At 41.6% G+C, this 25,843-nt stretch overlaps 1 protein-coding gene across 1 annotated transcript in view; it reads left to right on the top strand.

The window, feature by feature from the left end:
* The window catches only part of myom3 (myomesin 3), a 74,728-nt gene that overhangs the window by 16,491 nt on the left and 32,394 nt on the right, over nt 1-25,843 (top strand). Inside the window, exons 4-13 of the mRNA XM_061674637.1 lie at nt 3,307-3,460; nt 4,855-5,010; nt 5,134-5,135; nt 6,420-6,512; nt 6,615-6,703; nt 9,418-9,462; nt 13,961-14,092; nt 14,161-14,322; nt 17,100-17,241; nt 19,421-19,620. Of these exons, the coding sequence (XP_061530621.1) occupies nt 3,307-3,460; nt 4,855-5,010; nt 5,134-5,135; nt 6,420-6,512; nt 6,615-6,703; nt 9,418-9,462; nt 13,961-14,092; nt 14,161-14,322; nt 17,100-17,241; nt 19,421-19,620 (1,175 nt within the window). The remainder of the gene's footprint in view (nt 1-3,306; nt 3,461-4,854; nt 5,011-5,133; nt 5,136-6,419; nt 6,513-6,614; nt 6,704-9,417; nt 9,463-13,960; nt 14,093-14,160; nt 14,323-17,099; nt 17,242-19,420; nt 19,621-25,843) is intronic.

The following is a 25,843-nucleotide window of genomic DNA, read 5'->3' on the forward strand; positions in this document are numbered from 1 at the left end:
CCCTGGAGGACTGACTACATTCAGGTTAAGAGAGGAAGGATAGCAAGTGTGAGGCAGGTCATTTTCAATGGTTGCCAGTCATTATGTGTAGCTACATGCACAAAAAAAAAAAAAAAAAATCAAGTACTACGGCAATAAATCAATTGAAACCAAACTTTTAAAATGCATGTGAATACCCTAATCTGACTGTGTTAGCCTCTTTATAATTTGGATTGACACCTCTTTACTTCCGCGGGTCCAAATTCTCTGGCATGTACTGTAATCCCTTGTTTATCGCAGGGGTTATGTTCAGGGCCAAGTACACAAACTGAAAAGGAACACAGTCGCCACCTAGTGTTTGGAGGCAGCCATAGTTTGGCCAAAGATTGTATGTAACCCCAGTGCAGGTAAACTGGAAAAAGTAGAGAGACTGAAGTATGTCAGCAGCAAGAATTTAATTTAATTTGCGCACGTAAATGTAGTCAGTGTATCTCCAAATGGCTTTTTTGCATTATTTTCTCTGAGGTGGAACGCTGGATTGACAGATGTATGCGGGAATGTTTTGTCTTGACAGGAGCTGTCCTCACATTGCTAATAAATATTAAAAATGTCCTCCGGAGCAGAAATTAAGCCATAAACATTCCTGCTCCTGCAGGCTGGATGGGCTTTTGCTTTACAACTGACAGACTGATACTTGATTTAAGAAAAAAAAAGGCCATGACAGGAAAGGTCATAAACAGTGTTAAAGGGATGCTGCTTTTTGGATAGTGGCTTTGCACACATGAGCATCATGTGGATTTTTGCTGTTTGTGCATTTTGCTGCCAATTATGTCAACTATTTGTTCAGCCCTTCATGCCAGAGTGGTCCTCGTAGATCAGAGCTGCGTTTGTGAATATTTAAGCACCAGTTAGATCACGAAACGCACGCCCATGGCAACGAGAGTGCCATATTAAAACGTTCTATTTATGCATATTTAAGTGAACGTGCTTGGCTGCATGTGGACGACAACAGAGATGGGGAGGCGCATTGAGAAACAACATGAAATGTATTACTGAAGTGTCATCACGGGCCACTAGAATCGCTTATTCTTGCTTAAATATTCTTGCTTAAATATCAAGGCCTTAAAGGTTGTCTGGGAACATTTTTCTTCATATGTCTGGAAGAATAAAAAATGGGCATTGCCTTCAATGCATTCTGGCACAAATTCTACAAGGTTTTAACACTTGACTGGGGAAGAGATTTCAAAAACACCATTGGTAGTGTAGTGGTTCACATGCCTGGCTTAGTGAAGCCTTTTTTTAACATATTGTGAGGGACACTACACTGAACAATTAAAAGAAAAGGAAAATAAATGTCATATGTGTTGTTACTGGTAGTGTGATTTGTGCCCAGAATGACCAACACAATACACAACACACATAGCTATATCTCCACCGACAATCGTGAGTCTCGTCCATCAAACGACAAGTCTTTTGTAGTAAAAAGAGGGAGAGGTGAGTGGGAGCATGGTGCCACAGGATATCCAGCTAGAAATACATCCATCCATCCATTTTCTGAGCCGCTTCTCCTCACTAGGGTCGCGGGCGTGCTGGAGCCTATCCCAGCTGTCATCGGGCAGGAGGCGGGGTACACCCTGAACTGGTTGCCAGCCAATCGCAGGGCACATAGAAACAAACAACCGTTTGCACTCACAGTCATGCCTATGGACAATTTAGAGTCTCCAATTAATGCATGTGGGAGGAAACCGGAGTGCCCGGAGAAAACCCACGCAGGCACGGGGCCAGGGATTGAACCCGGGTCCTCAGAAAAAAAGAGTAGAAGAACATCACAATCACAGTACTCTGTGTTGACAATGTTAGCCCAGAATTATTATTTTTTTTTTAAGTTTACCAGCAAAAAAAAAAAAAAAAAAACACGCCACAGGATAATCGGGAAGGATAATCTTTTAGAGACATCTAATAATCGGGCCTTTGCTAATGTACAGGGGCGTCGATCAGGGGGGACAAAGGGGGTAACTGTCCCAGGGCCGTGAGCATTTGGGAGCCCCCTGGCTGTCCGGTAGGGGGCCCGTAACCGCACCGTCAAATAAATAGCCTTCCGTGACAGATCATTTTTGTGTCAAACCACTTTAGTCCCCAGCTACAGCATTTCACTACCGCACTTTTCTGCCAGGAAAACAAAGACGCTGAGTGCTTCTTTTCACCAAACACACTCACGAACGTCAGCCATAACATCACCGACGCCATCAAGCAAGAAGGCATTGCAGAGCTGGCGATGCGACCGAGCTCTGAACCGTTCAAGAACCTGAAGGGCTCCTGGAGAGAAACGAGTCGTCCTGCGCGAGATTTTTCGAATGACGAGAAAGAGCAAAAAGGGCGACCTTTCAAAATCTCTCAAGTGGCGTGCAAGTGGTGCTCGTGCGAAATGACACCTCGGTTGAAATGGAGCAGTCGAGTGTGTATCTCATCAAGCTGTCAAATGTTGTGAAATAGCATTTGTCAGGGACTGTGCTGACAACAAAAAATACATTCCAATCAATGTGAAATTGCACTTTTATTCAACCACAAAAAGTCTCAGAATGGATGTTTCTATGGATTTTTTTTTTATCTCTTACAATGGAAATAAATGTTTTGGGCAGTTGAAACTATTTGAAAAGTTTTTTCCCCACGTAATTTTTTAAGGTTTATATTTTAATTTCAAGATGGCTCCAATTCTTTAGTCATCACGGACAGTGAGGGAACGATCCATTAAATCAGATGGAAACTAAAAAAACACTATGTATACCACCAGTTCTTTAAATGTTTGGATGAAAAATTCTACCTAATGGGAAAAGTTGTTAAATACAGTTTCATGACAAAACGTGTCATAAATTACATGGAAGTGTGTGCTTGTTGGTGAAAATGTGTGTATTTTAAGGGTCCTGAACACAACCCAGCAAAGCAGTAGTGCCCCTTCAAAGGTTGGAAGAAAGAGAAAAACATTAAATCAGCCCCCGGCACCAGTTTAACCAATCAACACGAAATTGGGTGGACATGTCTATCATAATAGCACTCATGAAAAAGTCTCAATGACCCTTGCTTGAAACTAAACAGGAAGTCGGCCACTTTGGTTTGAAGCAGTCATTTTGGGTGAGTTCCAGGGCTTCCACGTCGACCGAACTAGGAAAGTTACCCAAATAATCCCCAATCGAAAGCCCACGCTATCGAATGTGGGCGGAGCATGGCATTTTTTATCATTAATTTCTGGATTTACCACGAGTAAGGGGAACTGAGGGTCTTGCGAATTCTTAACGATCATTTGATTGTTGTGCAATTGTGTCCCACTAGGGAAATCCTGAGGGAAATCCGAGCGGCCGACGAAGGCGACCACCGAAATAAGTGGACAATGTTTGGAAATGAGGCAGAGAAGTTGGAGGTGGGCCTGATCCGAAGCCAACGTTTGTTACGCACCCGTGTGGACAAAATGGCCCTTCGCAAAGAGGTAAATGCTGTGACTAATACACTGATCAAATAGTGAAAGAAGGCTTTTTTTTTAAAATTTTGTTACTGGGTTTTCCCTAAAGTTTAATTCTGGAGGTACTTTTTTACTTTTAATATCATGCCAGCTTGGTAGAGTCTTATTCTTACCGATTGACAAAATAAATGAATAAATCAAACCAAATCATCTTATTGCCGGAAGTGTGCAGTGTTAAAATATGCATACTTTCTGGATTGGAAAACAGCGGCAGTACAGTTTTATTGATTTTTCTTTGACTCTTTCACACACCTCTGCCAAGATCAGAAAACATCAAATTTTGCATAATGCTGCTCATAAACAGCTAATTGCTGAACTGATCTACATGATCTTAATAGGACCTGCAAAATTTTGATTGATTTTTTTGGTTTGGTTTAGTTTATTTGGTCTTATATGTTTCCATAAATCAATTGTGAATACAAAATCTTACATTTGAATTTGACATACTGTATTTTGGGGGTGGAATGATGGATGACTGGTGAGAGCGTCTGCCTCACAGTTCTGAGGATTGGCTGTGTGGAGTTTGTATGTTCTCCCCGTGCCTGCGTGGGTTTTCTCCGGGTTTCCTCCCACATTCCAAAAACATGCATGGTAAGTTAATTGACAACTCTAAATTGCCCGTAGGTGTGAATGTGAGTGCGAATGGTTGTTTGTTAGTATGTGCCCTGCGATTGGCTGGCAACCAGTTCAGGGTGTACCCCGCCTCCTGCCCGATGACAGCTGGGATTGGCTCCGGCACGCCCGCGACCTTAGTGAGGAGAAGCGGCTCAGAAAATGGATGGATGGATGGATTTTGGAGTATGAAAAATACACCTCTAATATTGTACACAACCACCCCAGTACATGACATGACAATAACATCAGCCTATCCCTTTGTTCAGTAAGTATGCAAAGATGTGTGCTTTTCTTTGTATTTTTACAGCTTCTTTTCAACAGAGGTATAAAGAGAATATAACCATGTTTTGTTTGGATTTAAAAAATGACTGGGTTGCATCAGGACGGGCTTCCGGCGTAAAAACTGTGCCAAACGAATCATGCGAGGACTCAGCTGTGAACTTCTATTTTTTCGTGTGAAACGTAAACATTTTAATAAATTAGCATTACTCCTTTGAAGTTAAGACAAAAGGTTTTATTGTTTAAACGCAATATTGTTGCAGTATTATAGTGGTATGTGTTTACACTTGTATGGCAGTTCAGAATGTTTGAATATTATTTTGAAATAAATAAAGGTTTTACGGTGGATACAGTTGCCATTTCCATTAATTCCTAATGAGGGGGGGGGGGGGGGGGGGGGAATTCTGTACTTGCAATTTTAACATCACATTACTGTGCAAATGGATTTGGGTTTTACGATGCTTAAGGCACAAAAGAAAGCGTCCGAGCACTTGGAGTATCTGGAGCGTCTAAGTCAGAAGGTGCCAGACTTCGCCGTGCCCCTAAGGGCTTACACTGTCTGGGAGGGCATGACGGTGCAGCTCGCCTGCGTGGTCGAAGGCTACCCACCCCCTGAGGCCGCTGTGGTAAGACGTTTCATACATGTCCAATCCTCTGCAATGCTCATCTTTTTGCTCTTTGCTGACCTACCCAGTAAATTCAGATTGTCTTCGTTGGATCAAATTGACTGTTATTATTATCACTAGTGGTGAGCACATCTACCTCACAGTTCTGGGGACCGGGGTTCAATCCCCGCCCCCGGCTGCGTGGAGTTTGCATGTTCTCCCCGTGCCTGCGTGGGTTTTCTCCGGGCACTCCGGTTTCCTCCCACATCCCAAAAACATGCGTGGTATGTTAATTGAAGACTCTAAATTGCCCGTAGGTGTGAGTGTGAATGGTTGTTTGTTTCTATGTGCCCTGCGATTGGCTGGCGACCGGTTCAGGGTGTACCCCACCTCCCGCCCGAAGATAGCTGGGATAGGCTCCAGCAGCCTGCGACCCTAGTGAGAATAATTACTATCACTAGTGGTGAGCGTATTTGCCACACAATTTTGACGTTCTGGGTTTGAATCTCAGCTGCGGCTTTCCTGTGTGAAGTTTGCATGCTCTTCCCATGCATGGTAAGTTCATTGAATACTTGTGCGCGAATGGTCCCCTGCAATTGGCTGACAACCAATCCAAGGTTTACCACGCCTCCCACCCAGTCGGTCGCAAAAGGGCTCTAATGAAGACAAGCACTATAGAATATGGATGGATGGTAGCTGTTTTGTAATATATATTCACCATAATGATGGAATGGAATAGAGATGGAGGACAGCGTTAAAATTGCACAATAGAGACACTTTCCTCAAGAAATTAAAACCCCTCGAGTCAAATTCCTGCTTGAATTACTGCCAAATATATTACATTGAAACATTTTATCTTTAAAAGTTCCACTTTCTTTGTTTAAATATATTACTTAGTATTCTGAATGGGGCGACATGGTGGCCGACTGGTTAGCACATCTGCCTCACAGTTCTGCCTTAGTTCACAGTTCCGGGCTTAAATCCGGCCTCGCCTGTGTGGAGTTTGCATGTTCTCCCCGTGCCTGCGTGGGTTTTCTCCGGCTACTCCGGTTTGCTTCCACATCCCAAAAACATGCATGGTATGTTAATTGAAGACTCTAAATTGCCCATAGTTGTGAATGTGAGTGTGAAAGGTTGTTTGTTTGTATGTGCCCTGCAATTGGCTGGCGACCAGTTCAGGGTGTACCCTGCCTCTCTCCCAGAGTCAGCTGGAATAGGCTCAAGCACGCCCGCGGCCCTAGTGAGGATAAGCGGTACGGAAAATGGATGGAATGAATGGAGGATACTGAATGGCTAGAATCACAATCACTACAGCATCACTAGTATAATAACAGCCCGTTAGTTTCACTAGGTATCATCACAATCTGTGTTATTTATTAGTTAAATTAATTGTGCGGAAACGATTGTTGATTAATCGTGTCTTGAAGGTACAAAGATGGTAAACCGCTGAGAAAGCCTGAGATGCCATGGAATTACGGCCTTCAGCAAGCGTTTGGTCTTAATTACCTGGAGATCAGACGGTATGTCACTGGAAAGTCTATTTATGCTGACATTCAAGAAATATGCCCTATAAATGATCGAATTGCCTACCATATTATACGGACCATATACTATCCCATTAGATGCTCTCCTGATGACGCCGGTGTGTTCAAAGTGGTGGCCAAGAGTCCCCTGGGTGAAGCTACAACATTCGCCACACTCGTGGTGAACTGTGAGTAACTCTGATATAGTATGTAAATAGTTTCAATACAATGCAGATTAAGCTAAATAAAATCTATTTATAGGCCACACAACCTCCCCTTGTGATTGAATACAGTCAACCCTCCCAGACTCACGAATCGCCATTTGAGAACTCACCGACTCGCACATTTGTCTTTAAAACATAACTTAAACAATTTTCTGGAAAACACACCTATTCGCATCTATCTGCATATGTTTGTGCTTAGTGTAATGCCCTGAGATTGATCACCGGCAGATAGCTAGCCGGCTTGTCAACGAACAGCGGCGTTATGAAGATTCCAGTAGAAGTCAGACACAGGTGAGACTCATTGTGGGGTTGACACTGGAGAAAGAAGGGTGGTAAACTTCTCAATGTATCACAGAGTCAAAAACGCAACAAGATAGCGAACAGGAAAATCGTCACATGTTCCTGGTTAAATCGCGATGATATACTGTACATGTGTCCTCGCACTTTTGGTGATTTTTCAGAAATCAAATCAACTGTAAGCCATTTATTTTTAAGCGTAGTGCTGAAGAAAAAATATTTTGGGGTTATACTATGGGTATATTAAAGGTTGAACTTGAAACAATTAATATTGTCCATTCTCATATCTCTTAGGATTTGGTTTCCTTGTCTCTAACCCCGCTCACAGACTGTACATTACTGTACACTAAAGACAATGTACAGTACTGTAATCTTTGTAAACATACACCTAGAATTATAGTAATAATAATAATAATAATAATTCTTATTCTTATTCTTATTTATATTTGAGATTTTTCATATCAAAGAACAAATATTAGCTACAGTATAGAGGTATAAAATAATTAGAATATCAATAATCATATATATTTAAAATTTAAATTACATTAAACGACATTCACTAATTTATCATGGTTAGCTCGACATTACAGAAGTCCTGTAACAAAAAGGCAAATTTTACTCACCATTTAGCTGGTGTTGACATTCTCCAAGGTCATTATCATCACGTGATGTAACATTTCGAACTTTTAAACCTCGTGTGGAAGCAGGTAGGTGTGTGTTTATGGCTCGCTGGCTACACCCGCTAGCTGCTTACCGCGTTATCATCAGCTTTCAGACAGGTGAACTCGGTAAAATTGTGTTTTTTATTGTGACGACATTTGACATCCAACAATAGCTGTTTATCAACCATTCGCCGTGTTGGTTATGTGAAGTTAAAACAACTTCAAAAAGAACTAGTTAGAATCAGACTCCTAATTAGTTAAATGGAGCCGGGCAGATCCATCTTGGGTGGTTATAAAGTCTGATGCGTCATGAGTCACAGTAATGAGAAATCTATTCTTCTCTGAAACAACTCTAATATTGGCTAGCGTCACATCGTTGTTAACGATGTGACGCTAGCCAATGCTATTTCTCAGGTAAAATGTATATCCTTTCCTGGTGTACAGTCTAAAACAATGTTTCCCAACCTTTATTGAACCAAAGCAAATATTTTCCATTAGAAAAATCTCGGAAGAACTGAACTACAGTCATGATGATTTTTTTCTCACTTTACCCTCAAAGGAGCATACTCAGTGTGTGCCTTTCACTATACGTTGCTGTCATAGACCAGCAAGGATACATTAGTAAATAATAATTTTCTGACCAGTTAAGTGGAATTGGATAATTTCCCACATCACACCGGATGATCTTTTAGGAAAGAGGAATGCTGTCAACGAAGGGAGTCAGAAAGGTTCTAGGACAGGTATCACATAAAATACATATTTAAAATCCAAACTACAAGTTTTGCTTTTCAAAGGAATCCCGCATGAGTCTAGCGCTAGCGCACTTTCCTAACCTTTTCTGCCACACCTTCATACACTCCCGGAAGGATTCGTCTACAGCTCAGTTGTCACGACCATCTTGATGTTGTCCAACGTTTCAAAACGGGTCCCCTTGTTGACCCCATTAAATCAGGGGAAAACAGGAAAAAAATTACATGGAGCCAGGTCAGCTGAGTTGGGAGATTGCTTCCGGTGGGCGATGTTCTTCTCGGCCAGGAACTGTCAGATGCTCAGGGCAATGTGAGCAGGCACGTTTTCATTGTGAAGCACCCACGTGTTCGCATGCGTACTGAACAAAGCAAACGTCGCAGGATCTCTTTGTCGACGTGCTGGTTGATCATCTGGCCCACAATGAAGGGGAAAAGTCATAGTTTGTAGTTTAGATTTGAAATATACAGTATCTTATGTGACACCAGTCATGGAACTTTTATTACAGACCCTCCTATATTATATGCCATTTTCTCACATTAAACAGTGCAGTAGCTTTCTAACTCCATTACATAACAAGTGGTCTTGCAGCACTCATGCATAATGAATTCAAAAGGTAGATGGAAGAGAGTCAGTGTGCGGCGGGAATGACTTTAAACAGCTTTCGTGGCCTTGCCGCACCGAAACGAATATTGTAATGTTCTTTAATGCGGACTTTTTGTATCTCACTTTGCTGAGATGGATTGGTCTTTGAAAGCAAAGCTGCTATTGTTTAAACATCATCAGTCCATGTTCTTGATGAAAAATCCCTCTAATTTCCATTCCTGCTGCCCGTGAACATTAAGTGGTTTTGATATGAATGACATGTAGAATACCTGCGCTTTATTATTGACCTGTGTGTCCTCTCATCCTCTTAATATGAACCTTGGCTTCTGCATCTCCATTTTGGATTGGTCATACCTCACCACGCAGCATATAAAGGAGCCACGGCTGGTTTGGACGATTCCCGTTATCAGGGTAAGATCCCTCTAATGAATGTCTACATTCATTTAATCCTTTTAATGTTCCACAAGCTTCTAGATAGAGAGATCTGTTTGTTTTGTCCATGGACTCAAAGGGTTTAAGTAAGACCATTGGGATTGAATTTTTTCCCAGAGCTGCAGCGTCAGACATGTATATTTAATCCCAGTGTCCGGGAGTGTATTCTGTTTTCCCTTTGAGTCATATAGCTTCGCATATTGGCTGCTGCACTGTTTGGCCTAACATGATGTTTGGAACGTGTGAATGAACAAAAGCAAGGTTGATGGACATTTACCAGGGGTGTGTTCCATATCCAATCAGTTATTTTCATATCTGGGAACTGACATCACTACGTTTGGTTTGGAGGTTTGTTGTAGGGGTGTAATGCTATGCCAAAAGTCATTGTTCAGTACTTACCTTGGTTTTAAGGTGCAAACATAAGTGCTTATATAATGCAAAACATAAGTGCTTATATTTTGCATACACAGAATACATTTAATGACATTTAAATAAAACAATACATAAACTTAATAATATATCATAGGTTAAATATTTTCTTTTCAAAAGTGGAAAATTAATCGTTTTATTCTTTTTAAGAAATGAACAAAGCAGACAAGTCCAACAGAAACGGGTTGAGCAGAGTGAATTATTAAGCCATAAAAAGACCAATGGCATTTTTTATTGCTTTGGCAGCATCTTAAGGGAGAGGCAGTTTAATTGCTGCTGGAAGCTGTGTTTGCTACTTGCTAGTTTATTTTTGCATTGATATAATAGTATTGGCGTGACGCTGTTTTTGAATCAATCAACAAGTTTGACAGCGCCAAAGCATATCGCTGGCTGTGACAACCGCTTGCCAGAGGCTGAGCTAAACTGTATTTGTTTACGGCGACTAGAGCAGGAAGTAGTTCCACTTCCTATCCTTTACATAATGTTCTGTGTGAGAACAGCTCCGAACTGAATCTTCCATCCTGAAAAACACAAATGCTTATTGTATACTGTTACACCCCAAGTTGTCATCACCATAGCAATAGAATGGCACTCAGCTAAGACATCCACCAAGACAGAAAAATCTGAATTGTTAATCTTTAGCATTCAATTTTGCACAATAACAGATACCATTAGGCCAAAATCCAACATCGGTTACACGACAGTAAAAGCACAGGAAGATTTCATTTCACAGAATTTAACAGACAACAATGCTATTTTGTTTAATCCTGACTCCTTGATCGAAGTTCTCAAACATGCAATATTTTCCTCTTCATGGAAATAACTTTTTTTTTTTTTTGACCTGACTGGCCAAACTGAACAAAACTAGGCTTTTAAACACTGTGATAAAACAAAGCAAAGTCGGTGCGTTCAGAATGATTTTTGATTATTTGCACTGAATGATTTTTGATTGGTTGCACTCCTGAATGTGCTGGGCCTTTTTCTGGGTCTTTTGTCGTACCTTAACGTGATTGCTTAAGTCAGGTGCACCGAAATTGTAAAGGTATTCCCTATTCACGCACACGGTTGAAGTAAATTGTTTGATGTTTCAAACATCGTTTCTATTACTTACTGTATGTCAACATCACTGCAACAGAAATAAAATCTGCTCTTATGGAGCTTTGAATGGAGCTTTGTCAGCATGTTACGAAACAATGTTACTTCTACTTTAGTATCTCATATGGAAACAATCACAGCTTGCAAAGGGGAATCACTCAATCAACAAAAGCGCAATGGCGGCACATTTATCCTAGCGGCGAGGGAAAGGTTGAGCCTTTGAATGGTGGCAAGCGAGGATCCAACTGGGGTGATTATTAAAACAGCGTACATCCTTGCAATTGTGGAGTACACAAATAAATTATGCCACATTTTCTCAGATTCATTCTATTGGCGGGGCTTTGACAATTGTGGGATAGTTTTGCCTCAGTGCTTTTGACAAGTTCTAGCTGAAGTAGTAGCTTGTCAGGAATTGTTCACTATTCGCAAGCCGTCACAACTTTGGCTTTTGCATAGTGCTTTCCCTGAGGGAATGCCTCACTCATCTCCTCCCTGTATCTGTGTTCCTGTCCCTGTGTATAAGAAGGATTTCACTTCATAGGCGCTGTTCCAGAAAAATGGGAATTCAAAAATCTCTGATCTCAGACGACAATATAGTGAACTCCCATTTAAAACTGTGATATAGAGACCATATTTTTTCTAAATAGTTTTACCCCTCCCACACATTTTGAACACATTTAAACATATCAAAACACAGTTAAATGTATTAAAACACACTTTGTAAAGTACAACACAGAGTCTGTTCTCACTTTCTCACTCGCCGTTCTCCATGTAAGCGGCAAATCGTGCTTGCTGCAAGCAAATTTACTGCAAAATTGACACATAAAACAACAAAGAATTCGACATTTTAAATTTAAACACTCGGCGGCACGGTGGACGACTGGTTAGAGCGTCAGCCTCACAGTTCTGAGGACCCGGGTTCAATCCCCGGCCCCGCCTGTGTGGAGTTTGCATGTTCTCCCCGTGCCTGCGTGGGTTTTCTCCGGGCACTCCGGTTTCCTCCCACATCCCGAAAACATGCATTAATTGGAGACTCTAAAAAATTCCCCGTAGGTGTGACTGTGAGTGCGAATGGTTGTTTGTTTGTATGTGCCCTGCGATTGGCTGGCAACCAGTTCAGGTTGTACCCCGCCTTCTGCCCGATGACAGCTGGGATAGGCTCCAGCACGCCCGCGACCCTAGTGAGGAGAACCGGCTCAGAAAATGGATGGATGGGTATTTAAACACCAAAATGTAACCATATAATTTTGTCGAACGAAAGTCCGCTAGCTTAATCCTAACATGAAACGCCATTAATTGGCTAACAGAAATTAACAGATTTTCTGGTCATTGTAACATTTTTAGCAATTGATCAGCAAAGTTTGAATCAACAACCAACTGCTACTTTAACACATAGAGTAGCAACATATAAAAACAGAGCATACAACAATAGCGACTCACAGACCTATACTCTTCTGCTCCGTGGCAACGACTATTACTTTTCTGCCTCATATTCTTGCTCTTAATTACACTGTATCTTTTCCAGGAGAGCTCAGGCCTGCTCGACGTGCTGTGGCACATTGTGGTACTACACTGAAAGGCGCACAACTCGAAATTAGGACTTGTGTATCTGTTTTTAAAAAAATTGATTTAACACAGAAATGCTCCAAAATGTTGGTAGTTTCTGACTCACAAGTCGGAACCACCAACAGTCGGAAGGCATCATTTGAAACAATGCCTGAAGATAAGACTACACTAATTATGTTTATCTGTATTTGTTTGTTCCGCAAAATTTCTGATATTGCTAATATAAAATTGCTGATATGCTAATCCATCCAGCCATCCATTTTCTGAGCCGCTTCTCCTCACAAGGGTCGCGGGGGTGCTGGAGCCTATCCCACCTGTCATTGGGCAGGAGGCGGGGTACACCCTGAACTGGTTGCCAGCCAATCGCAGGGCACATAGGAACAAACAACCATTCGCACTCACAGTCATGCCTACAGGCAATTTAGAGTCTCCAATTCATGCATGTTTTTGGGATGTGGGATGAAACCGGAGTGCCCGGAGAAAACCCACGCAGGCACGGGGAGAACATGCAAACTCCACACAGGCGGGGCCGGGGATTGAACCTGGGTCCTCAGAACTGTGAGGCTGACGCTCTAACCAGTCGTCCACCGTGCCACCGATATTGCTAATATAAAATGGATTTTACCAAACATGACTGCTGACAGTTAAATGATCTATACGCAAACAAAGCAAGGGATAGCTTGTTGCAATTGTGGGCCCTGTTTTTTTGTTTTTGTTTTTTGTTTTTCTCTTACATTTATATGGACTGTTTTAACAGCAAACTGCCTGAATTTCAAGCAGGATACACTTTCCGACCTCCCCACAGTCTGAAACATATCCACAGCCTTTCCACCTCGTTCTTAACACCCTGATGGGAAAGGAAGTATATGTGACACCAAGCTGATCTTAACTATCATCCAAGATTTTTGGTTTTAATATGACTTTCATCTTAACATCACAAATGTTGCTGCTAAAGAATAAAGTCCCCCCCCAGTCACAGTTAAATAATATCATGGGACCTTTTTCCTACTGTTCTGAGCGCCTATATCCCGCAGATTCAGATTGAATCTCCACAGACTACATTTTGCCCTGCTTACTTCAAGCACTACAGTTTAGTTTGGTATGCATTTTATGGAGTTTCAGTTGTTAACAATCCCCAAATACCTGACACATACACTTTTCAGTACCCCTTCGTTGGGTCACAATGGCAGGTGTTGGTTTGTGAGATACACTGCTGTCCATTTGTTGGTCAACAACAATAGTCTACCTTCTTCCGTGGTACAATAGAAGTATTTCGATACCAAAGCTGGTGCCATCCTGCCTAGCCTGATCAGACATTACCGGTACGAACTGCACCATGGTCACCCATTTCTGTTGGTGGAAACAAGGTTTTTACTCCTCCTTCCAGCCTCGCAGCAAGCCAGCTTTGCTACCACTTTTCCGCCAACCTGGGTGAAAGAAGGCGACAGTCTCACACTGAACTGTTCATTCACCTCGACTCTGCTGCCCTTCCAGCGGGACGTCACCTGGTTCAGAGATGGTAAGCCCCTAGACTGAGCTGAACCCTTTAGATCGCGAACTAAGCATCAGTTGTTGGCGTTGTTTCAGGGACACAGCTGCTCCAGTCTTGCGCTGTGGACATGAAGACAACAAACAACACAGCCTCCATTACACTAAGTGCTGTATACAAGGAACATGAAGGAGTTTACACAGTCCGTCTGAAGACCTGGGATGGAATCCTGGAATCAAGTGCCTATGTCTACGTCGAAGGTGAGGACCCTACAATGCATGACTATTGTGGTTCCTTGGTCCAGCTGGCCAGACAACCAAAGTGGGCTTAGCAGCTCGTGCATTGGTGAAGAACACAGCTAGTATCTGTGAGAACTAATGTGAATTGCAGGACACATTGACCATCGACACGTCATCTTAACTTTGCGGTAATATGCTTCAATGTGGCGCCAAGCGGGGGCCTGGCCACTGCAGTCTGCACAGAGGTGGGCTACCCCAACATCCAGCATCGAGGCTTCTCTTCCCCATTTAGGTATGAGGGACTTGCCGAGGCCGCTTCACTCTCCGCAGCTGGGAAAGCCTGTGAATCCCCCGACTCTGTGCCGAATTGAAGAGTTTTTAAGCGGAGGGAAAACTAAACTCCTCGGTAGCGGTGACCACTCTATGAACGGAAATGAACTGTGAGAGAACGCCAGAATGAGCACGCACAGCGGCGCATCTGCAATTGATTTGTTGTCAAACATACAGTATATGGCAATTATCTACCAAACATTTTTGCTCGTTTTCACCCTGTTTGAGTAATTTGACCCATGTTTTTTTTCTTTCTTTTTTTTAAATATCCACAACAGTCAGAGTTACACATTTGCATTCAGTGATTTCCCTAACCAAATACAAACGATCCTTAATATTTGACATCTCTGCTCTAGAATTGGGTTTCGGGGTTTCCTTTGTCTTTTTACGCAACAGTATATCATAATGTTATTGTAGCTAGCTGTCTAAAATGCTAGCGAATCAGCCCAGAAACCTCTTGGATTGAGTTTACATGCTTTCTTAGCCTTTAGACACTACAATATGTTGTAAAGTTCTCATAAAATTATAGTCTAGATGTCTATAATTTTGCCGCACAAGCCCGGACATCTGTTGGAGTCTGTTTCAATGGTTTCCTGGTCTTTTTATGCAACAATATGCCGTAATGTTGTAAATTTGCAGTCTAGTGGTCTATGCCTGGACTCGTCTACGGTTGTGTTAGAGCTAGCAAGCTAATATAACTAATGTGTGCAGCGCTTGTTCAAACCTCATGCAAAAAGGAAGTTTATATGAAGCTGTGTCATAATGTCATCGTAGATTGAGGCCCTAGACAACCAGGCTGGCTGTTATTGTTTGTGTTTGTCCTTTATCTCTTAACTCGATAATATTAGGTCATAATGTTATTTTAAAATAATGGTTTGTAATATTGGTGAACCAGCGAACTGGAAAAACTGGATTGTGTTGCGTGGTTTCTTCGTCTTTCGTAATGTTGTTGTAAAATTACAGTGTAGCTGTCTCTGGCCGGACTCCTTTCCAGTTATGCTAGAGTTATCATACGAACGTTATTATGTGTGCAGTGCTTGTTCTAACCTGCACAAACATTGGTTTTACTGCTGTTGACGGGTGGTTTCAAAGTATAATACTCTTCACGAATCTAGGCAGCACGCGAGAGTCAAATAAATAAATAATATTCCTGACTTGTAATTTGAAGAAATGACATCATTGAAGTGCCATTTTGACTTGGCAATTAGCAAAACAACGAGCAACCAGCCCAAAGGATCATCACATACTGTTTTTTTTCCTGGCTTTTTATGCAGAAATTGATTAAATGTTTTTTTAATATATATCAACCATTGACAATTCTTTCGCTATTGTATTGTTAGCCTGGAGCTGGGGTTGAGGTTTGATTACCTTTGTGTCGTATCATGCTAATCATAATATTGATACTGGGTCATGTCAAGAATAAAAGCCCAACAGTGGGGCACTTTGTGAAGGTCGTCGTTTGATATTGATCGAGCCGTGAAAGCCAAATCACTGGCAATGTATTTACAAATGTGCTCGTGAATGAGTCTCGGCTGCCTCAAAGGTGCAGGCGGTCATATCGTATGGACTCCTCTGCTGCCTCATGTGAGGCCAAATAGTTGTCACATCGCATTAGCTCATTCTCAAAACACTTACCCACACACTCTACCTCGTGTATTGCATACTTAAATATGTGTTTGCATGCAAAATATCAGGGTGTACTATTTCTCGCCTCCCGCAAATTGTGTTTTACACTCAAATAGTTTGTTTATCCACCAGAATTTGGTTTTGCTTTAATTTCCTGCCGGCACATTCATTCAGATGGGGAAATTGCACCATCAGTCAGGCTTTTTAACTTTTTGGGGGGACTGCAACTATATATATTTTTTTTTCGAAAGCCTTGTACTTTTTGCCAACAATCCATTCATAGCAGCGTTCACATCAAAACATGTCTGGTACCTTTTTACTCAGAGAGCAAAGCAATTGGTGAGAAAAGGACAAGCAACAGCTCCCAAATGACGCCTCAAATGCTGAAAATGTGGCTCCAGTCTCTCTGTCTCCCTTGTTATGAAGCCTGTTCTTTGCAAGAGCTGGAGGTACTAATTAGTCAATCTGAAGTGAGTGCCTCCATTCAGCAGTCACATTTGCATTACAAATAGAAGGTTCGTGAGACCAAAAACAAACATGGGAGCCGGAGGAAAATAAACGGGAAGATGTGTTAGATGAATTTTATTGGTGGAGAAGAAAATATTATCCCTCCAAGCCTCAAGACAATGTTTTGGAGCATGTCAGATTCCATTACTTCAGTCCGCAATGCCTAAATGAGGAACACTAAAAAAATTTCTCTCTCGTCCAATCTACCAGCTGTGTTAATATAATTTGTAACATAACATGGGTTGCCATTTATGTCCTCTTCCGTTACCCATATGCCTTTTCTTTAGCAATACTCTCATTCTTACTAGATTATTATCTTATCATATGTAACCCAGATGCATCCGCCACAGTGGTCGGAGGTCCTGCGTCTCCCTTGTTGGTCCAGGTATCTGATGTCAACAAGGACTACGTCTTTCTGACCTGGCAGCCACCCAGTGCTGATGGATCGTCACCTGTGGAGGGCTATTACATCGAGAGGTAAGAACAAATGTCGTAAACATGTCTTGTTTTTTTAACCTGAAGTGGCGACTAAATTGGACCATTGCGATAAAATTACAGCTGGCGACTCACACTACAGTATACTGTACTGTATTTTATTTTTTTGTCTTTTTTTATTGAACCACGAAAATATGGCGCAATTGTCAAAAAGCAGATTGCTAAAAAGAGAGGAAACGGACAAGAATAAAGGAAACCGTGTGGATATTTTAAAACGCTGACTGCACCTGTGCATTTCGGCGACAGGCTTTCTTGTCGTCGGAACGTATGAAATTCTTAATATAGTTCGGTATTATTGTCAAACACAACATATATTTTCTGTATTGGTACGGCTTGGCGATGCTGAGACGGCCGGCTGGGTATCGCTTACAGTTAGTACCCAGTAACAATTTTTTTGTGTGTTTGAAAGCTCATACGCATTTTGATTGGCTGTTACATCTGCGACGTTATGACGCCATTTAGTGGTTGCAAATGGTGAACCGCAGCAAAACCCGTGGCCGACGGTTGGCCACTTATAAAAACTAGTTGCCGAACCCCGTAGCCTACACTGTACTACAGTTCAGTCAGGTTCAACCGTGTCGCTCTCTGTACAGCGCGCCTTAGGTTAGGTTAGGTTGGGTTAGGTTTAGATGAAAACAATCTAACAAATAAGGGACCTTTTGTTTCTTTGTTTCTGATCAACAAAAACAAGGAGCTCATTATCTTGATCTGCATAAACAGTTCTGTGTTGCACCAATATTATTATTACCAATATACCAATATTATATTCTGTTCACATGCATTTAGAAGGGAACGATCACACCATTATTTTTCAAAGATTACCATTTAAAAAATGTTGCGTTTTCAGTCCAATGTAGCCAACCTTTATTCCCCTCTCCCTTTCTGACAGGACTTGCCGAAACATATTGACACAGCTGTTGCGGCTTGACGCGTTCACATAATTGCATGCATGCCAACATTGGTGTGACAGCGAAAGTTACTTTGTACACTACTTTTTTGGGCAGTGACTTTCAGGTGTTGAACTTCACAGTTTCTTCAAACGCCTCTGTTCCACCTGTGACCCTACCTCGGAATCCGGCAAAATGTACCAGCCGACTTCAACCCTTACATCCCACATCAGTGCCTTAAACACAGGGCAGCGAGCCTGGAGAAAGTCGGCTTAAAGAGAAAGTGTGTTTTCTGGCTTGCGGTCCACCTCTGGCAAAGTGTTATTCCAAGGTCATTCAGACACAAAGTCCTTTAACACTACCAAATGGTTCCATTGTTGTTTTCATTGCTTTATTGTTTTGCCTTCCTTAAATATCCAAGTCTCAGATTGTAGCTATTGCTATCCACCTACATAAGACAAATCCATCACCATTCTGAAGATATTAAAAAAGATATATTTAGTATGTATTTCCAGAGATTCCCTGTGTTACAAGTTAACAAAAGCAAGACTCTAATGTGGGAACCTCATCGCTCTCGGGGAAATTGATTAATGGCAGCTGGGCAGCAGGTGCGATAGTTCTCACGAGATGAATGGTACGAGAGATAATTATCAGCCCTCGACATCCCGCGAACACCGGAATCAAAGACTCCCGCTGGAGAAACAGGCGCTGCTCCTACAATACGAGCACACCGATCAGGCAGGTTCGTTTGGTGCATTTGGTCTTGTCTTAAATCCACTCTTGCTTTGTAACTTGCCTTTGTATGTTGTTTTTATTTTTAGTGTTCTGCAAATCCCCTCATTCGTCTGTGCATGATGATGGGACTGTGTATGTTTGTGTTTTATCTCTTTTAATTGGAGCGGGCTGTTGCATTCCTAAACATTACTGTTTTCAGGTTGCGAGAGGACAACGTAGCGCTCCAGTTCCTTAGCAACAGCCTTATCATGAGTGCAAACGCTGCTCATCTGTCCTTGTTTTCCCGAATGGGGCAACAAATTGTTATAAAAGTTTCCTTATCATGGCCCCACATTTATCTTTGGAAATAAGTTTTTAATGTGTTTGGTAGGCCCTTTGTTTGAACAACTTACGGTAGTTATTACGGGTCTTTACCGCGGTGTTTACCGCTTTAGATTTGTTGTGCAGCCTTGCCACTGGGTTATAAAGTGAAACTCTGAAAGTGATGTGCTCTTTTATGTTTGCAGCGAGCCATTAATCTGTCCCTCTGTCTTTTACAGGTGTGACCTCAGTCAGGGCCAGTGGGTGCGCTGTAACGTGCACCCTCAGAAAGCTTGTCACTACCCGGTGTTTGGGCTGAAAGAAGGAGCCAGATACCAGTTCAGAGTTCGGGCCGTCAACCGAGCCGGCGTGGGTCACTCTTCCAAGGCGACAGCGCCCATTCTCATTGAGGACCCCCTACAACATTCTAGGACCATGAGTAAGGCACTGTCTGTAAAAGCTGGCATTCCTCTGCCATTTCTGTTGTTACTGTCTCTGCTGGTCTGTATAAACAGAGACAGAAGTACAGATACTGCAATAAACTCAGGAATATTCATCGAGTGACTGCATGCACCAAACCGTGACGTCTGTACCCTAACGGTTCGGAACGAATACAAATACTGTTGCACCCCTAATAGATACATAAACTTAAATACAACTGAAACGCAATATTGTGATACAGCGGAAGCTGTAAGGTCGAACATAATCCGTTATGTCTTGCTGGTCTACAAGTATAAAAAATAAGTTAATCAGTATAATATTAAAACATAAAAACAATCCATAATGTTAATGAGTTTTGATTACAAACTGCATATCCGGAGGGAAGAAAAAAATTCTGGACTGATTACACCACCCTGGATTGCTTTTTCAAGCTTAGTAAGCTAGTTGATAATGCCTGTTACTGATATCCATCCATCCATTTTCTGTACCGCTTTATCCTCACAAGTGTCGCGGGCGTGCTGAAGCCTATCCCAGCTATCTTCGGGCGAGAGGCGGGGTACACCCTGAACTGGTCGCCAGCCAATCGCACACACATTCACACCTACGGGCAATTTAGAGTCTCCAATCAACCTACCATGCATGTTTTTGGGATGTGGGAGGAAACCGGAGTGCCCGGAGAAAACCCACGCAGACACGGGGAGAAGATGCAAACTCCACACAGGCGGGGCCGAGATTTGAACCCGTCCTCAGAACTGTGAGGCAGATGTGCTAACCAGTCTTCCACCGTGCCGCCCTGTTACTTATAATCACAATTATATTTGGTGGATCAATCTTGTATTTTTAAAAATATTTTATATACCATGGTGCCTTATCTTACGAGTGCCGCAATTTACCAGTATGAGTTTTTCGAGGTACGAACAACCTCCTAGTCTGTTTGTTTGTTTGTTTGTGTCACCTGTGGGGAGTAGCTGGACCCAAGAGCAGGCGGAGGCAGATGGTTAGTGATAAACCGTTTATTGAATAAGGTAATGGAGGTGGTCCTGGGTCCGTTGGCAGGCAGTGGCGTGGACAGGTGGCGGACAGTGGAGAGGACAGGCGGCTGGCTTGGCGGCAGGAATGATGTGGATCAGGAACACGGGGAAATACTGGAAACGAGGAGAGAGACAGGAGTCAAAAAAGTGAAGCGAGGAACAGTGTAGCTGGACATAAGTGGGCCGTGGTACCACTGGAAGTAGCTGCAATACTTTGGCAAGGATTTCCTGGAACAGGCAGGCTGAAATACCGGTGGTGATGAGGCTGATTTGAGACAGGTGCCAAAAACAGAGAGGGGAGGGGGGAGAGAGAGAGGACACAAAGCGCCCTCCAGGCTACTATAAAGGGATTGCAGGGCAGTATATGACAGTTTTTTTTTTGCTATTTGTTGCGAGACAAAATTTCGTGACAACCCAGCTTCTTCTTCACCCTACACACAAATAATACAGTTGCGTATCAACTTTACGTAATCACACTTACTAAAAACAGTTTATTTCTTTACATTCTCTTTTATTATGTTTAATTATGTTTTTTTAAAACACCACCTTGAAAAAATAACATTTGTCTGGAATAGAGAGAACGTCTTTCAAATGATTTCAATGGGGAAAACTGATCTGATATACAAGTAAATTGCGTGATGAGCTTAAGATCATTAGTCAAGTTACATATGTATACTGTATATACATGTACAACCCCAATTCCAACGAAGTGGGGACTTTGTGTTAAACATAAATAAAAACAGAATACAATGATTTGCAAATCATGTTCAACCTATATTTAATTGAATACACTACAAAGACAAGATATTTAATGTTCAAACTTTATTGTTTTTAGCAAATAATCATTAACTCTGAATTTTATGGTTGCAACACATTCCAAAAAAGCTGGGACACGTGGCAAAAAAGACTGAGAAAGTTGAGGAATGGTCATCAAACACCTGTTTGAGACATCCCACAGGGGAACAGGCTAATTGGGAACAGGTGGCTGCCATGATTGGTATAAAAGGAGCTTCCCTGAATTACTCAGTCATTCACAAGCAAAGATGGGGCGAGGGAGAGGTTCACCTCTTTGTGAACAAGTGTGTAAGAAAATAGTCGAACAGTTTAAGGCCAATGTTCCTCCTCTGGGCCCAAGCGCTCAAAGATGGACTGATGCAAAGTGGAAAAGTGTTCTGTGGTCCGACGCATCCACATTTCAAATTGTTTTTGGAAATTGTGGACGTCGTGTCCTCCGGGCCAAAGAGGAAAAGAACCATCCGGACTATTATGGATGCAAAGTTCAAAAGCCAGCATCTGTGATGGTATGGGGCTGTGTTAGTGCCACTGGCATGGGTAACTTACACATCTGTGAAGGCACCATTAATGCTGAAAGGTACATACAGGTTTTGGAGAAACATATGCTGCCATCCAAGCAATGTCTTTTTCATGGACGCCCCTGCTTATTTCAGCAAGACAATGCCAAACCACCTTCTGCACGTGTTACAACAGCGTGGCTTTGTAGTAAAAGACTGCGGGTACAAGACTGGCCTGCCTGCAGTCCAGACCTGTCTCCCATTGAAAATGTGTGGCGCATTATGAAGCGTAAAATATGACAACGCGGAACCCGGACTGTTGAACACCTGAAGCTGTAGATCAAGCAAGAATGGGAACGAATTCCACCGACAAAGCTTCAACAATTAGTGCCCTCAGTTCCCAAACGTTTATTGAATGTCGTTAAAAGAAAAGGTGATGTAACACAGTGGTAAACATGACCCTGTCCCAGCTTTTTTGGAACGTGTTGCGGCCATAAAATTCCAGGTTAATGATTATTTGCTAAAAACAATTAAGTTTATCAGTTTGAACATTAAATATCTTGTATTTGTTGTGTATTCAATGAAATATAGATTGAACATGATTTGCAAATCATTGTATCCTGTTTTTATGGCTCCTGATCCACCTGCCCAGCCACAACGTCCCAACTTCATTGGAATTGGGGTTATATATTTAGAACAAAAAATTATTTAATATTTTGTCAGTTGTCATACAAGTTTAAAAATAATACTTCCTTAGTGCTTACTGGATCATGACGGTGTTCCACTGGGGATTGAATTGTGCACTGAGATGTGGCGTGTGTGTGTATGTATGTGTGCATGTTGTGGCTAAAACTCTTTCGTAAGACTGTTACTCACAAACGTGTGGCATACTGTATGAAGGTAGTGTGCAATTGGGTCCAAATGAGGATTGTTCCACTGAGTGCCATTCTAGTTTATGAATAATTCATTAGCCTGAAAGAGAATTTGCCTGTGATGAATGAAGCTGCACACGCAGTTGGTGCATGCTTTCACCTTCACATGTGCGTGTGGAGGACGCTGCGATAAAGACAGCGTGAATGCATTCTCACGAGCTACACAACATCTACAGCGCCTGCAGCCATGATGTGCATTTAACAGGACGCCAATGGGGACTGTTCATTGTCTTCACTTGTGAGAAATGGAACGATCAATTACTGCGGCGCGTTGTCCAATATGATATGAAGACGTATTAGGTCGCAAGCAACGGGTACGGGGAGCCCACGTGCTGCTTTAATGGTGTGCTTTGCAGCAGTCCTAATGACATAATTTCAACGACACATTCTCCGTAATGATAACACATAATTCTCACCTTCCAGTTCATCTTTTGTGATGATGACGGTCCTTCCTCTGTGCACTTTGACCACTAAGAGAGCGCGAGAGAAAAACGATTAAAGAGGGTCCTAATAAAGTTGCATTAGGGATTATAATAACAGCATTAGTGTTTCAAAATGGCAGCCAAAGTTTGGCGTGAGCGCTAGAGAAAGAGAGAGACAGGTGAAAAGGGAGCAACATGGATGGATGGAGACCAGGACGGAGGGCGGTCAGCCTTATGTATTGTCCTTCATCTGTGTTTAATGATGCACAACACTGGACCACAGCCCATCTGGCCCCCAACACACACACACACACACACACACATGTACGTGTACATATTATATCTATACACACACACACACACACATGTCATCCATCTTCTGAGTCGCTTATCCTCACTAGGGTCACGGGAGTGCTGGACCCTATCCCAGCTATCAACGGGCAGTAGGCGGGGTACACCCTGAACTGGTTGCCAGCCAATCGCAGGCCACATACTGTATAAACAAACAACCATTCGCACTCACATTCACACCTACGGGCAATTTAGAGTTGTCAATTAGCCTACCATGCATGTTTTTGGGATGTGGGAGGAAACCGGCGTGCCCGGAGAAAACCCACGCAGGCACGGGGAGAACATGCAAACTCCACACAGGCAGGACCTGTGACCACACAGGCAGGAATGAACCCCGGTACACACACACACACACACACACACACACACACACACACACACATGAAATATGATTTACATGATTGAAGTTGGAATGTTGCAATGGAAAGAAACTTGTAAAGCTGTATTTTTTAGAGGAATTATCATAATTGGTTAGGACTTATGATTTATTAATGATTATATATTTTTAAAAATAAATAGATAAATAAAATATTTATTTGATGTTAATGATAGTCAAGAAAGTTTTTTTCACATTTTTTTTAGATTTTTGTGTGTAAAATCTTGCCTTTTTCTCTAAAATGTTTTCTTCACTGAATTTTTCTCAGAATTGCAACTTTCTTCCAATATTTCTATTAATTAATTCTTGTAGTATATGCATATATTTTTCAATATTACCCCAATACTGATTATTGATGATGAACTGACAAAACTGAGGAAAATGTTGAACAATTTAATAATTTTCAACCTGAATGATTTCCTGTTCAGATGATAATAATGATGATTTTATTATTAATTTCCATCATAGTTTTTGAGTAATCCTACTCAATATGAAACATATATGAAAATAATATTTTGATTTAGAAAATCTAAATAGTACAGTTACATAGTTTATTTACATTTATATGTTAACTAATTTTGTTAAGTGTACAACACACAAAAATCAACTCCCAATGTACATTACACACAATATGTACAATATACTGTACATCTTTGTGTCAACTTTAAATCAAACACTCGCTGTGGTAGTGTAGTACACACAATTGCACTGATTGAAAGTACCCCATTGTTTTTAATTATTTATTGTTCACATATTTGACTTACGGGAAAAGAACTTTACGTGAAACATGAAAAGGATCGACCTTGTCCTGTTTATTTGAAAACTCATGCAGAACAGTCACTACACACATGTACATTTGCACCGACAACATCGACACGTTTGTTTTTCCGGTGTGTGAGAAAACAAGACTGACAGCTGTGTCCTTTCACTTGGAAAACACGACTCGGTGCCGGCGCCGTATCAGTTTCTTTCTTCTTCGATGCACACTGCGGTGTTGCCGCATCATCACAGAGATATTTAGGGGACAGAAGCACTCAAACTGCTGATGTTTCAGTTAAATGTATACTCTTTCCCTCTTCTATCAGTCAGAAGAGTATGCAGCATCCTTTTGGGTTTGATGTGAATGTAACTTAAAATGTGCTCAGTTTTAAAACATCATATACAGCACAGAATGTCCTGGTGTTGACAAAAATAGTTGTTTTTAATTTCAAAATTTGGTGAGTATCAACCACTTCCCAACCACTGTTCAATCTACTGTAATTACATGACAAAAATCTCAACCCACACATCAGCAAACAAAAATGTCACAAAAAGTATACATTGTATAATGAAAAAAATTATGATTTCATCTCAATTTAGTTACAAATTAACTACTCAATGTAAAAAAATAAACACATAAAGCAAGACAGGTTTATTTATATAGCACATTTCATACACAAGGTACTGTAACTCAATGTGCTTTACATGATTAAAAGCATTTAAAAAGAATGAGCAAAATAAAAATTAAAAACAGTACAGAAAATAAATTTCTCTCAAAGAGCTCAATCATAAGCATGAAAAAAAGAAAGGTTTTTATCCCAGACTTAAAAAACTCACACTTTAGACTGACTTCTGATTGATTCTGTTGGCATCTTATTCCATTTGGGTGCAGCATGACAGCTGAATGCTGCTTCACCATGTTTGCTTTGAACTCTGGGCTCCATTCTTTGACCTGAGTCTGTAGATCTCAGAGCCCTACTCAGTCTATTCCACATAACAGAATGAGATCTAGACAATGACAAAAACTGTGTATCCTGTTTAAATTATGTGTTTTAAGG

This window comes from Phycodurus eques, chromosome 4 (genome assembly GCF_024500275.1).
Source record: "Phycodurus eques isolate BA_2022a chromosome 4, UOR_Pequ_1.1, whole genome shotgun sequence".
Classification (NCBI taxonomy): domain Eukaryota; kingdom Metazoa; phylum Chordata; class Actinopteri; order Syngnathiformes; family Syngnathidae; genus Phycodurus; species Phycodurus eques.